This window comes from Apodemus sylvaticus, chromosome 16 (genome assembly GCF_947179515.1).
Source record: "Apodemus sylvaticus chromosome 16, mApoSyl1.1, whole genome shotgun sequence".
Classification (NCBI taxonomy): Eukaryota; Metazoa; Chordata; class Mammalia; order Rodentia; family Muridae; genus Apodemus; species Apodemus sylvaticus.
Window position 1 is genome coordinate 34,010,355 of NC_067487.1, and position 13,547 is coordinate 34,023,901.

Genomic DNA, 13,547 nt, shown 5'->3' on the forward strand with positions numbered 1-13,547 from the left:
TTCATTGTTTCAGACATCCTTGCAGTGAATTTTAAGCCTCTCATTTCCTGTAAATTCCTTTTAACTCTGTCTTCATTATCTATTTCCATGTAGTAAAGGCCTATATTATAAATCTCAACTGTCTTATCTGAACCTAAGGAGATAATAACAACCACAAAGAATGTAGTGTTTTGTTTCTATTGCATTTTATTATTCCATTATGTTTTGCTCATTTTCCTTGATAAATAGTATTTTTAAAAGTTCCTCTTGATAATGTTTCTCCTATTTTCTTCTAAAGGCAGAGAGTATACAGATTTCTTCTGGTTCTACTGGGTGCCAGAGTCTCCACATTTCCTTGTACTGAGTGAGAAGGGTTTGGGGAGCAACCACATGATTGTTCCACTTTGTCTCATTAGTTGTTTTTATATTTTTATATTTTGTTGATTTCTTTATCATCCCACTGTGGTATGAAATTTTAGCATTAATTAAAGATTTTGAAATTTACTGTGATTATTTTCTGAGTGTGTTTTAATGCATGAAACAATAATTTTGATTTCTGCATTTGATAAGATTATGTGCCCTGTTCTCACTGGAAAGGATACTTGAACTGGAGAGATGTCTCAGCATCTAAGAGAACTTGCTGTTCTCCCAGAGGACCACAGTCCAGCTCCCAGCACCCACATAGGAGGTCACAGTCCTCTCTAACTCTAGCTCGAAGGGATCTGATGCCCTCTTCTGGGCTCTTCTCTTTTTTTTTAATCTATCACTAAGGTATATTTTTTATATTCGATATATTTTTCATTTATATTTCAAATGACTTCCCCTTTTCTGGCTCCCAACTCCGTGGAAGTCCCATAAGCCCTCTTCCCTCCCCCTGTTCCCCCATCTACCTCTTCCCACTTCCCTGTTCTGGTATTGTCCTATACTGCTGCACTGAGCCTTTACAGAACCAGGGGGCTACTCCTCCATTCTTCTTGGACATCATTTGATATGTAGATATGTGGGTATTCCAAGTTTGTAGGCTAATATTCACTTATCAGCGAGTGCTAGTGATTCTGAACCTGCACTGATCATAAAAAATAAAGGCAGCTTTAATGGTTTACAATAGCTTAACAAAGTATAAAGGGGTCAGCAGATTGGGGACACAGAAAAATAGATACAGCTCTTGTTGCCACTCCTGCTAATTCTGTCTAGGTACATGCCAAATGAAAGGGGTATGTGTTTCATCATGAAAAGCCTGCCTCCTTAACAAATACAATATGTAAAGACATTTGCTGCATTACATATATATATTATATATAATTACATATTTATAAATAATATATAAATATACATTATATATGTATATATATGTGTGTATGTATATATATATATATACATATATATTCAATTGGAACTATCAAGACTAACTAAAAGAGTTATTCTACAAAACCCAGGACTACAGAGAGTCAAAAGATATTCATACCACTTACCATATATTCAACCTTAGTATGGTGCATTCTGACACTGTACTTACACAGCCATGAAAGTGTAGGCTACAAATAACCTCCCTTACCTTAAGGTATCTCCTTTCAGGATATCTCTGCCTAATGACAACCCCCACCTGAGTACTGAAGGTTTCTGAATTAAATATAAATTGAGAGCTAACATGTCACTCACTTGGGGTATTGGCTGAACAGGTTTGTCCAGTAAGCCTCCCACATAGACAGTGTTGGGAAACAGGGGACGAGCAAAATCCAAGGCAAAGTCAGAGTTGACAAACCACAGCTCTGCTTTCAGTAGAAGGTCAGACAAAACTGGCCGAGAGCCTTCTGCAAAGTGCTCCTGGATGGTATTGTCATATTGAGAAAGTATTTCCCTTTGCTTCATGGAGAAATCAAAGAACATCAGTAAGTTCTTCACTCGGTCCCAGAAGTCCATTTGGTCAGTTAGACCAGAACCGTACACTGGAGCATAGGACAAGGGGGCGCTTGGTAAGCCAAAGTTGATATAGCTAAATTGCATGGGAAGAAAGGACACAAAGCGTTTTCCAAGCTTTTCAACAATCAGCAAAGAACAGAGGTCTAATGAATCAAGAAGTACTAGGTCAAAGTTCTCATTTTTCAAGAACTCCATGATGTCCTTTAGGCTTAAAAACTGACTGCATAAGTCACCAAAGAATTGATAAATCTTTACAAGGGATTTATGTTCATACCTGTAATAAACAAACAAACAAATTACTAAATAAAACACAACAAATATTTGGAGGAGCTTTTTCACACTATTTGTAATGATGTTATCCTCAATGGACATATTCTGCAACTAGACAAACACAAGCCAATAATTTCAACACTCTAGAAATAGAGACAGGAGGATCAAGATTTTAAGGTCAGTCTAAGTATTGTGACTTTGAGGCCAGCAGCACCTGAGCTAAATACAATTGTAACTCACTAAGAGAAAAATGATTTCTAATATGTTTTATGGAAAGAGGCCCTGTAGCCAGAATTTTTTCAGAATTCTATTCTGTTTAAAGATAGACCATCATTAGTGTTACTTCCTATGGAAACCATATTGCTTTTCACAAAATAAGTATGCTTTTTAATTAAAAGCAAGCAGACACATAGAAAATGCAAAGTTGATTCCAGTCCCCTCCCTCCCACAGAGAAGTGTGTCTTAACTTGTTGGTGTTCTTTGCTTATGTGTGTGTGTGTGTGTGTGTGAAAGAGAGAGAGAGAGAGAGAGAGAGAGAGAGAGAGAGAGAGAGAGAGAGAGACTTTTAGGTGGCCATGTAACACAAGACTTCCTTCTATTGAATTTCAATAAAACTTTCAGCTTTAATCATTCTGGTGTAGGTATTTCTATTTCCCAAAATGCACACACTTCCATCAGATTTCCTCTAAGGAGTAAATTCTCATTCATCATCAATATGAGTTTGATTTCCTCTTCCTTGGAAGCCATCATTGATTAAGGTAGATCTCAGAGCATTAGTTTTCATACGCACCTGTATTATGCTATTTAACCCAGGTTATATAATCAGTTTTTGAATCACAGTATTGTTTACCTCCAATCTGTATAAGTAGCATAATTACAGCTATTATAATTCTCAATGATAAAGTTATTTCTTTTAATCCACTGCATTTTATTATATTTTTTAATACCTCTCCTTCTCTATTGAAACCAAGTCCTTATGGGGGGGTCTACATTGGGAACTGGTTGAGAAAAATGCATCCATTTCCTCCATTTCCCCAGAATACTATGAATAAAATTACAGAGGGCTGAAATAACTTGACTATAGACCCCATAATTTATAGACCTGATAAAGGAACTCACTCCATCTAGGGCTGTTAGCTACCCTCCCAGTTCTTTTTTTTTTCCTATATTCTTTGTTTACATTCCAAATGCTTTCCCCTTTCCCAGTTCCCCATTCCCCATTGGTCTCATAAGCCCTCTTCCCTCCGCCCATTTCCCAATCACCCCCTCCCATTTCCCTGTCCTGGTACTCTCCTACAATGCTGGACAAACTCTTTTTAGAACCAGGGCCCTCTCTTTCCCTCTTCTTGAGTATCATTTGATATGCTAATTGTGTCTTGAGAATTCAGAGCTTCTGAGCTAATTAATATCCACTTATCAGTGATTGCATTCCATGTGTATTCTTTTGTGATTGGGTTACCTCACTTAGGATGATATTTTCCAGTTCCAACCATTTGCCTAAAAATTTCATGAATTCATTGTTTTTAATTGCTGAGTAGTATTCCATTGTGTAAATATACCACATTTTCTGTATTCATTCCTCCATTGAGGGAGATCTGGGTTCTTTCCAGCTTCTGGCTATTATAAATAAGGCTGCTATGAACATAGTGGAGCATGTGTTCTTATTGCATGCCAGGGAATCCTCTGGGTATATGCCCAGGAGAGGTATAGCAGGGTCCTCTGTGAGTGTCGTGTCCACTTTTCTGAAGAACTGCCAGACTGATTTCCATAGTGGTTGTACCATCTTGCAATACCACCAGCAGTGGAGGAGTGTTCCTCTTTCTCCACATCCTTGCCAACACCTGCTGTCTCCTGAGTTTTTAACCTTAGCCATTCTGACTGGTGTGAGGTGAAATCTCAGAGTTATTTGATTTGCATTTCCCTAATGACTAATGATGTTGAGCATTTCTTAAGATGCTTCTCAACCATCTGAATTTCTTCAGGTGAAAATTCTTTGTTTTTTAATAGGGTTATTTAGTTCCCAGTGGTCTAACTTCATGAGTTCTTTGTATATATTGGATATTAGCCCTCTATCAGATGTAGGGTTGGTAAAGATCTTTTCCCAATTTGTTGGTTGCCATTTTGTCATTTTGACAGTGTCCTTTGCCTTACAGAAACTTTGTAATTTTATGAGGTCCCATTTGTCAATTCTTTTTTTAAAATCCTTTTTTATTGACTATCTTCATTTACATTGCCAATGGTAAAACCTTTCCCAATTGCACTACTCCCAAAGGCCTACCCCCCACCAATTTCCTACCCCTCCTCCCACTCCCTGCCTCCATGTATATGCCCCTCTACTGAGCACACTCCCACCTCCGCCCTGTCCTTTTCTCTTTATTGGGGCCTCTGTTGAGCCTTTACCTTACCAAGGACCACTCCTCCCACTGATGCCCAACAAGGCATTCCTCTGTCACATTTTTGGCTGGAAATATGTGTACCCCCTGGTTGATGGTTCAATCCCTGGGATTCTTGGAGTGTCAGAAGTCATTATTCTTCCCATGGGGCTATATACCCTTTCAACTCCTCCAGACCACCCTCCAGATACTCTATTGGGGACCCCAAACTCACTCCAATAGTTGGTTGCTAGTTATAAACAGTTAGATTTGTACCCCATTTTTAATAGTGTTATTTGGTTCTCTGGGATCTAACTTCTTGAAATCTTTGTATATATTGGATATTAGCCCTCTGTCTCATTTAGAGTTGGTGAAGATCCTTCCCCAATCTGTTGGTTGCCTTTTTGTCCTTTTGACAGTGTCCTTTGCCTTACAGAAACTTTGTAATTTTATGAGGTCCCATTTATCAATTCTTGATCTTAGAGCATAAGCTATTGGTGTTCTATTCAGGAACTTTCCCCCATGCCCATGTCCTCAAGGGTTTTCCGCAGTTGCTTTTTTATTAGTTTCAGTGTGTCTGGTTTTATGTGGAGGTCCTTGATCCACTTGGAATTGAGCTTAGTACAAGGAGATAAGAATGGATCAATTTGCATTCTTCTGCATGTTGACCTCCAGTTGAAATAGAACCATTTGATGAAAAGGCTATTCTTTTTCCTCTGGATGTTTTCAGCTCCTATGTCGAAGATCAAGTGACCATAGGTGTGTAGATTCATTTCTGGGTCTTCAATTCTATTCCATTGGTCCAATTGCCTGTCACTGTGCCAATACCATGCAGTTTTAAACACTACTGCTCTGTAGTATTGCTTGAGGTTTGGGATACTTATTCCCCCAAAAGTTCTTTTACTGCTGAGAATAGTTTTAGGTATCCTGGGTTTTTTGTTATTCCAGACGAATTTGAGAATTGCTTTTTCTAACTCTATGAAGAACTGAGTTGGGATTTTGATGGGGATTGTGTTGAATCTGTATATTGCTTTGGGCAAGATGTCCATTTTAACTATATTAATCCTGCCAATCCACGAGCATGGCAGATTTTTCCATTTTCTGAGGTCTTCTTCAATTTCCTTCTTCAGAGACCTGAGTTCTTCTCATACAGATCTTTTATTTGTTTGGTTGGAGTCACACCTAGATACCTTATATTGTTTGTGGCTATTGTGAAAGGTGTCATTTCCCTAACTTCTTTCTCAGCCTGCTTACCTTTGAATATAGGAAGGCTACTGATTTGCTTGAGTTGATTTAATAACAAGCCACATTACTGAAGTTGTTTATCAGCTGTATGAGCTCTCTGGTGGAGTTTTTTGGGGCACGTAAGTATACTATCAGATCATCTGCAAGTAGTGATAATTTGACTTCTTCCTTTCCAATTTGTATCCCTTTGAGCTCCTTATGTTGTCTAATTGCATTAGCTAGAACTTCAACTACTATATTGAAAAGATATGGAGAGAGAGGGCAGCCTTGTCTAGTCCCTGATTTTAGTGGGATTGCTTCAAGTTTCCCTCCATTTACTTTGATGTTGGCGACCAGTTTGCTGAATATTGCTTTAACTATGTTTAGGTATGGGCCTTGAATTCCTGTTCTTTCCAAGACTTTTAGCATGAAAGGATGCTGAATTTTGTCAAATGCTTTCGCAACATCTAATGAAATATTCATGTTGTTTTTTCATTTGAGTTTCTTTATGCAGTGGATTGCATTGATGGATTTCCATATATTGAAACATCCCTGCATCCCTGGGATGAAGCCTACTTGATCATGGTAGATGATCATTTTGATGTGTTCTTGGATTTGGTTGGCAAGAATTTTATTGAGTATTTTTGCATTGATATTCATAAGGGAAATTGGCCTGAAGTTCTTTCTTTGTTGGATCTTTGTGTGGTTTTGGTATCAGTGTAATTGTGGCTTCGTAGAACAAGTTGGGTAGTGTTCTTTCTATTTCTATTTTGTGGAACAGTTTGAAGAGTATTGATGTTAGATCTTTGAAAGTCTGATAGAATTCTGCACTGAAGCCATCTGGTCCCGTGCTTTTTTTGGTTGGGAGACTTTCTATGACCCCTTTTATTTCTTTAGGGGTTATGGGACTGTTTAGATGATGTATTTGATCCTGATTTAATTTTGGTGTTTGGTATCTGTCTAGGATATTGTCCATTTCCTCCAGATTCTCCAGTTGTGTTGAGTATAGGCTTTTGTAGTAGGATCTGATGTTTTTTGAATTTCCTCAGTTTCTGTTGTTAATATTAACACTCTGCCCAGGTCCTGGGCACAGGTGGCAGCCAGCAGCTCGGCAGTCTGCATCAAGAGAGGTCTTAGATTCAGGATATCTCAGTATTTGGGGGCGCCTGTCTCGTCCGACTGGGGACAAAGTTGGCGGCCACTGACTTCTCTGCAGGGCACCAGACCCGTACCTGGCTGGCACAGAGACAAACTGATGCTCTGGCCAGGTCATGGGCACAGGCAGCAGCCTGCAACTCAGCAGTCTGCCTCCCCAGAGGTCTTAGATTCACGATATCTCAGTACCTGGGGTCAACTGTCCCTTCCAACTCAGGGCAAAAATGGGAGCTCCCAACTTCTCCACAGGGCACAGGACCCGCGCCTGGCTGTAATATTTCATTGTGTAAATATACCACATTTTATATATACATTCCTCCGTTGAGGGAGATCTGGGTTCTTTCCAGGTTCTGGCTATTATAAATAAGGCTGATGTAAACACAATGGTGCATGTGTCCTTATTGCATGCTGGGGAATTCTCTGGGTATATGCCCAGGAGAGGTATAGCAGGGTCCCCTAGAACTGTCATGTCCACTTTTCTGAGGAATTGCCGGACTGATTTCCATAGTGGTTGTACCATCTCGCAATACCACCAGCAGTGGAGGAGTGTTCCTCTTTCTCCACATCCTCGCCAACACCTGCTGTCTCCTGAGTTTTTAACCTTAGCCATTCTGACTGGTGTGAGGTGAAATCTCAGGGAGGTTTGGTTTGCATTTCCCCAGTGATTAATGATGTTGGACATTTCTTAAGGTGCTTCTAAGCCATCCAAAGTTCCTCAGGTGAAAATTCTTTGTTTAGCTCTGTACCCCATTTTTTAATAAGGTTATTTGGTTCTCTAGGGTCTAACTTCATGAGTTCTTCGTATATATTAGATATTAGACCTCTGTCAGATTTAGGGTTGGTGAAGATCCTTTCCCAATCTGTTGGTTGCTGTTTTGTCCTTTTGACAGTGTCCTTTGCCTTACAAAAACTGTAATTTTATGAAGTCTCATTTGTCAATTCTTGATCTTAGAGTGTAAGCTATTGGTATTTTGTTCAGGAACTTTCCTCCCGTACCAATGACCTCAAGGGTCTTCCCCAGTTTCTTTTCTATTAGTTTCAGTGTGTCAGGTTTTATGTGGAGGTCCTTGATCCACTTGGAGTTGATCTTAGTACAAGGAGATAAGAATGGATCAATTTGCATTCTTCTGCATGCTGACCTCCAATTGAACCAGCACCATTTGTTGAAAAGACTATCTGTTTTCCACTGGATGTTTTCAGCTCCTTTGTCGAAGATTAAGTGACCATAGGTGTGTGGGTTCATTTATGGTTCTTCAATCCTATTCCATTGCCTATCCACTTGCCTTCCATTGTACCAATACCATTCAGTTTTTAGCACTATTGCTCTGTAGTAATGTTTGAGGTCTGGGATACTGATTCCCCCCCAAAAGTTCTTTTACTGTTGAAATTTGTTTTAGCTATCCTGGGTTTTTTGTTATTCCAGATGAATTTGAGAATTGTTCTTTCTAACTCTATGAAGAGCTGAGTTGGTATTTTGATGGGGATTGCATTGAATCTGTAGATTGCTTTTGACAAGATGGCTATTTTAACCATATTAAACCTGCCACTCCATGAACATGGTAGATTTTTCGATTTTCTGAGGTCTTCAATTTCCTTCTTCAGAGACCTGAAGTTCTTTCACTTGTTTGGTTAGAGTCGCACCAAGATACTTTATGTTGTTTGTTGCTATTGTGAAGGGTGTCATTCCCCTAATTTCTTTCCTAGTCTGCTTATCCTTTGAGTATAGGAAGGCTACTGATTTGCTTGAGTGGATTTTATAACTAGCCACTTTGCTGAAGATGGTTATCAGCTGTAGGAGTTCTCTTGTAAAGGTTTTTGCATCACTTATGTATACTATCATACCATCTGCAAATAAAGATAGTTTGACTTCTTCCTTTCCAATTTGTATCCCTTTAACCTCCTTATGTTATCTAATTGCTCTAGCTAGGACTTCAAAAACTATATTGAAAAGATATGGAGAGAGGGGGCAGCCTTGTCTAGTCCCTGATTTTAGAGGGATTGCTTCAAGTTTCTCTCCATTTAATTTGATGTTGGCTACCAGTTTTCTGTATATTGCTTTTACTATGTTTAGATATGGGCCTTAAATTCCTGTTCTTTCCAAGACTTTTAGCATGAAAGGATGCTGAACTTTGTCAAATACTTTTTCAGCATCTAATGAAATGACCATGTGTTTTTTTTTTTTTTTACTTTGAGTTTGTTTATGTAGTGGATAGCATTGATGGATTTCCATATATTGAACCATCCCTGCATCCCTGGGATGAAGCCTACTTGATCATGGTGGATGATTGTTTTGATGTGTTCTTGGATTCGGTTGGCAAGAATTTTATTGAGTATTTTTGCATTGATATTCCTACGGGAAATTGGCCTGAAGTTCTCTTTCTTTGTTGGATCTTTGTGTGGTTTTGATATCAGCATTATTGTGGCTTTGTAGAATGACTTAGGTAGTGTTCCTTCTGTTTCTATTTTGTGGAATAGTTTGAAGAGTGTTGGTGTTAAGTCTTCTTCGAAAGTCTGATAAAATTCTGCACTAAAACCATCTGGTCCTGTGCTTTTTTTGGGGGGTTGGAAGACATTCTATGACACCTTTTATTTCTTTAGGGATTATGGGACTGTTGAAATGATCTATTCGATCCTTATTTAATTTTGGTATTTGGTATCTGTCTAGGAAACTGTCCATTTCTTCCAGACTCTCCAGTTGTGTTGAGTATAGGATTTTGTAGTAGGATCTGATAATTTTTTGGTTTCCTCAGTTTCTGTTGTTATATCTCCCTTTTCATTTCTAATTTTGTTATTTTGGATACTGTCTCTGTGCCCTTTGGTTAGTCTGGCTAAGGGTTTATCTATCTTGTTGGTTTTTTCAAAGAACCAGCTCAAGGGTTTTTTGATTCTTTGTATTATTCTCTTTCTTTCTACTTGATTGATTTCAGCCCTGAGTTTGATGATTTCCTGTCTTCTTTTCCTGCTGGGTGAATTAACTTCTTTTTGTTCCAGGGCTTTCAGGTGTGCAGTTAAGCTGCTAGTCTATGCTCTCTCCATTTTCTTTTTGGAGGCACTCAGGGCTGTGAGCTTGCCTCTTAACACTGCTTTCATCATGTCCCATAGATTTGGGTATGTTGTGCCTTCATTTTTGTTAAATTCTAAAAAGTCTTTTATTTCTTTCATTATTTCTTCCTTGACCATGGTATCATTGAGAAGAGTATTGTTCAGTTCATTGTGTATGTGGGCTTTCTATTGTTTGTTATTTTTGTTGCTATTGAAGACAAGTTTTACTCCATAGTGATCTGATAGGAGGCATGGGATTTTTTTGATCTTCATATATATGTACACACATATATAATCCAATTGGTCAAATGCTTCAATTAGTTTCACGGTATCCCTGTTTAGTGTCTGTTTTCCTGATCAGTCCATTGAGGAGAGTGGGGTGTTGAAGTCACCCACAATTATTGTGTTCTGTGTAATGTGTTCTTTGAGCTTTAGTAAAGTTTCTTTTATGAATGAGGGTGCCCTTGCATTTGGAGTATAGATGTACAGAATTGAATGTTCTTCTTGGTGGATTTTTCCTTTGACCAGCAAGAAGTGTCCTTCCCTGTCTCTTTTGATGACTTTAGGTTGAAAGTCCATTTTCTCTGATATTAGAATGGCTACTCAGGCTTGCTTCCTGAGGCCATTTGCTTGTAGAATTGTCTTCCAGCCTTTTACTCTAAGGTAGTTTTTGTCTTTGACACTGAGGTGTGTTTCATATATGCAGAAAAATGTAGGGTCCCAGTTACTTATCCAGTCTGTTAGTCTATGTCTTTTTATTGGGGAATTAGTACATTGATGTTAAGAGATATTAAGGACTAGTGATTATTGCTTGCTGTCATTTTTGATGTTAATTTTATATTTGATTATCTTCTTTTGGGTTTGATGAAAGAAGGTTACTATCTTGCTTTTTCCAGGGTATAGTTTCCCTCCTTGTGTTGGTGTTTTCCCCCTATTATCCTTTGTAGGGCTGGGTTTGTGGAAAGGTATCATGTTAATTTGGTTTTGTCATGAAATATCTTGGTTTTTCCATCTATAGTGATTGAGAGTTTTGCTGGTATAGTAGTCTTGGATGGGATTTGTGTTCTCTTAGAGTCTGCATAAGCTCTGCCCAGGATCTTCTAGCTTTCATGGTCTCTGGTGAGAAGTCTGGTGTAATTCTGATAGGTCTCCCTTCATATGTTACTTGGCCATTTTCTCTTACTGCTCTTAATATTTTTTCTTTGTTTAGTACATTTGGTGTTTTGATTATTATGTGATGGGAGGTATTTCTGTTCTGGTCCAGTCTGTTTGGAGTTCTGTGGGCTTCTTGTATATTCATGGGCATCTCTCTCTTTAGGTTAGGGAAGCTTTCTTCCATAATTTTGTTGAAGCTATTTGCTGGTCCTTTAAGTTGTAAGTCTTCACTCTCATCTATGCTTATAATCCTTAGGTTTGGTCTTCTCATTGTGTCCTGGATTTCCTGGAAGTTTTGGGTTACAGCTTTTTGCTTTTTGCATTTTCTTTGACTGTTGAGTCCATGGTTTCTGTGGTATCCTCAGCATCTGAGATTCTTCTATCTCTTGTATTCTGTTTTTAGTATTTGCATCTATGGCCCCTGATTTCTTCCCAAGGTTTTCTATCTCCAAAGCTGTCTCCCTTTGTGATTTCTTAGTTGTTTCTACTTCTGTTTTTAGATCCTGGATGGTTTTGCTCAGCTCCTTCACTTGCTTGTGTTTTCCTGTAATTCTTTAAGAGATTTTTGTGTTTCCTCTTTCATGACTTCTGCCTGTTGACCAAAGTTCTCCTGTATTTCTTTAAGTGATTTTTGCATTTCCTCCTTATTGGCTTCTATCTTTTGACCCATATACTCCCGAATTTCTTTAAATGATTTTTGTGTTTCCCTTGTAATGTCTTCTAACTTTTGATCTGTTTTCTCCTGAATTTCTTTAATAGATTTATTTATGTCCGTTTTGTTTTCCTCTCACAGCATCCTTACCAGTGACTTTTAAATCCAAATCTTGTTTTTTTCTGATGTGTTGAGGTATCCAGGACTTGCTGTTATTGGAGAATTGGGTTCAGGTGCTGCCATATTGCCTTGATTTCTGTTGGTAACGTTTCTACATTTGCCTTTTGCCATCTAGTTCTCCCTGGTGTTAGTTGGTATTGTTGTCACTGGATGGTGCTTTAACCTCCTGTGAACCTGTAAGGCTATTTCTGCAACACTGGATGACTGGGTTTCCCCTGGCACAGATTGCTGATGTGCTGCCCTCCTCTTAAGTGCTGTTGGAGCTGTGCTGTGTCTTGTCCCAAGCAATGTTATACTTGGGTTGTCTCAGTGAACCTGGCACTGCCCATATGCTCTGTCTTGGAGTGAAAATGTTGGTGGGGAGTCACTCCAAATGCTGATCATCACTTAGGGCACAGGACCCTTGACCAGCTGGCACACAGATGAACCGCCCATCTCCCAGGCCCTAGGCACAGGCAGACCCCCCCCCGGTGGTTTTCACCCCCAGAGATCTTAAACTCGGTATCTCTCAGTACCTAGTGCTGTGAAGATGGCGGCGGGGAGTCACCCTGTCAATCCACTGTATTTTAGCTTATAAGCTTTGTCCCATAAAGAGAATAACCCAATGATAATATTTGAACTAGGTTGAACATGTTGCAGCTTTCTTCCTAAAAGTTAAGCAATTAGAAAAACAATATGTAAATCTAATAATTTTTGACTTTTGGATGTGAAAAATAATTTAAATTTGTGTGTGTGTGTGTGTGTGTGTGTGTGTGTGTGTGTGTGGTATTTGTCTCTGTAGGTCATGAAATTGGAAAGGAGTCAATAAGGGAGCAGTGGAAGACACCACAAGAGATGCAGGAGTCATGAAAGAGAGCTGTGGAGGAAAGGGTAAAGGGACCACAAAGGATAAACACACACAAACATACACACACACACACACACACACATGCACACACACATGTACATATATACATATATGTATGTATATATATAGAGAGAGATACAGATATATAAATATATAAATCAAAGCATATTACTCTGCATGCTAGCTTAAAATTCTAACGGAAAACATATGTGTGATTAGCTTACTACTAGAATTTTCTACCTATTTGCTCAAATTTTCACCAAAGATTGTGTTAAATTTTAGTCATCCTAATGATGACCCTATCTGTAGCCCTTTTCCAAGAACTCTATGCAACAATGTTTATCATACAGATAAGCAACCTAGAAAGATGCCCAAATACACCACATCAATGTTTATCAAAAGATCCACAAGATGTGAGCCCAAAAGTATCTTTGCTCACTTTCAGAATCAACTTCAAGTCACAGCAGCTTTGTCTTCAAGGATTTGTCTGTCACAGATTTGGTGCTCAATACAACTGTGTAGAGGTAGCAAGACCTTTAAGAGGACACCTTAGTAGGAGGTCATTAAAGGCCTCCTCCTCTATGGTTAAAGTAGTCCTCATTGGAATTTGAGTCAGTGCCTGTGGCAGGCACTATGGAAACATATGACTGTTCTTTCTCTTCTATTTACACTTCTAGGCACACTTGCTTTCAACAATGCCTATCATGATGCCATCACCCATGCTCACTGTTGTTGATGCCATATGCCCAAA

The 13,547-nt window shown here is 38.8% G+C and overlaps 1 protein-coding gene across 1 annotated transcript in view; it reads right to left on the bottom strand.

The window, feature by feature from the left end:
- LOC127666885 (UDP-glucuronosyltransferase 3A2-like) overlaps window positions 1–13,547 on the bottom strand; it is a 50,635-nt gene that overhangs the window by 12,726 nt on the left and 24,362 nt on the right. Inside the window, exon 4 of the mRNA XM_052159877.1 lies at window positions 1,639–2,173. Within this exon, the coding sequence (XP_052015837.1) occupies window positions 1,639–2,173 (535 nt within the window). The remainder of the gene's footprint in view (window positions 1–1,638; window positions 2,174–13,547) is intronic.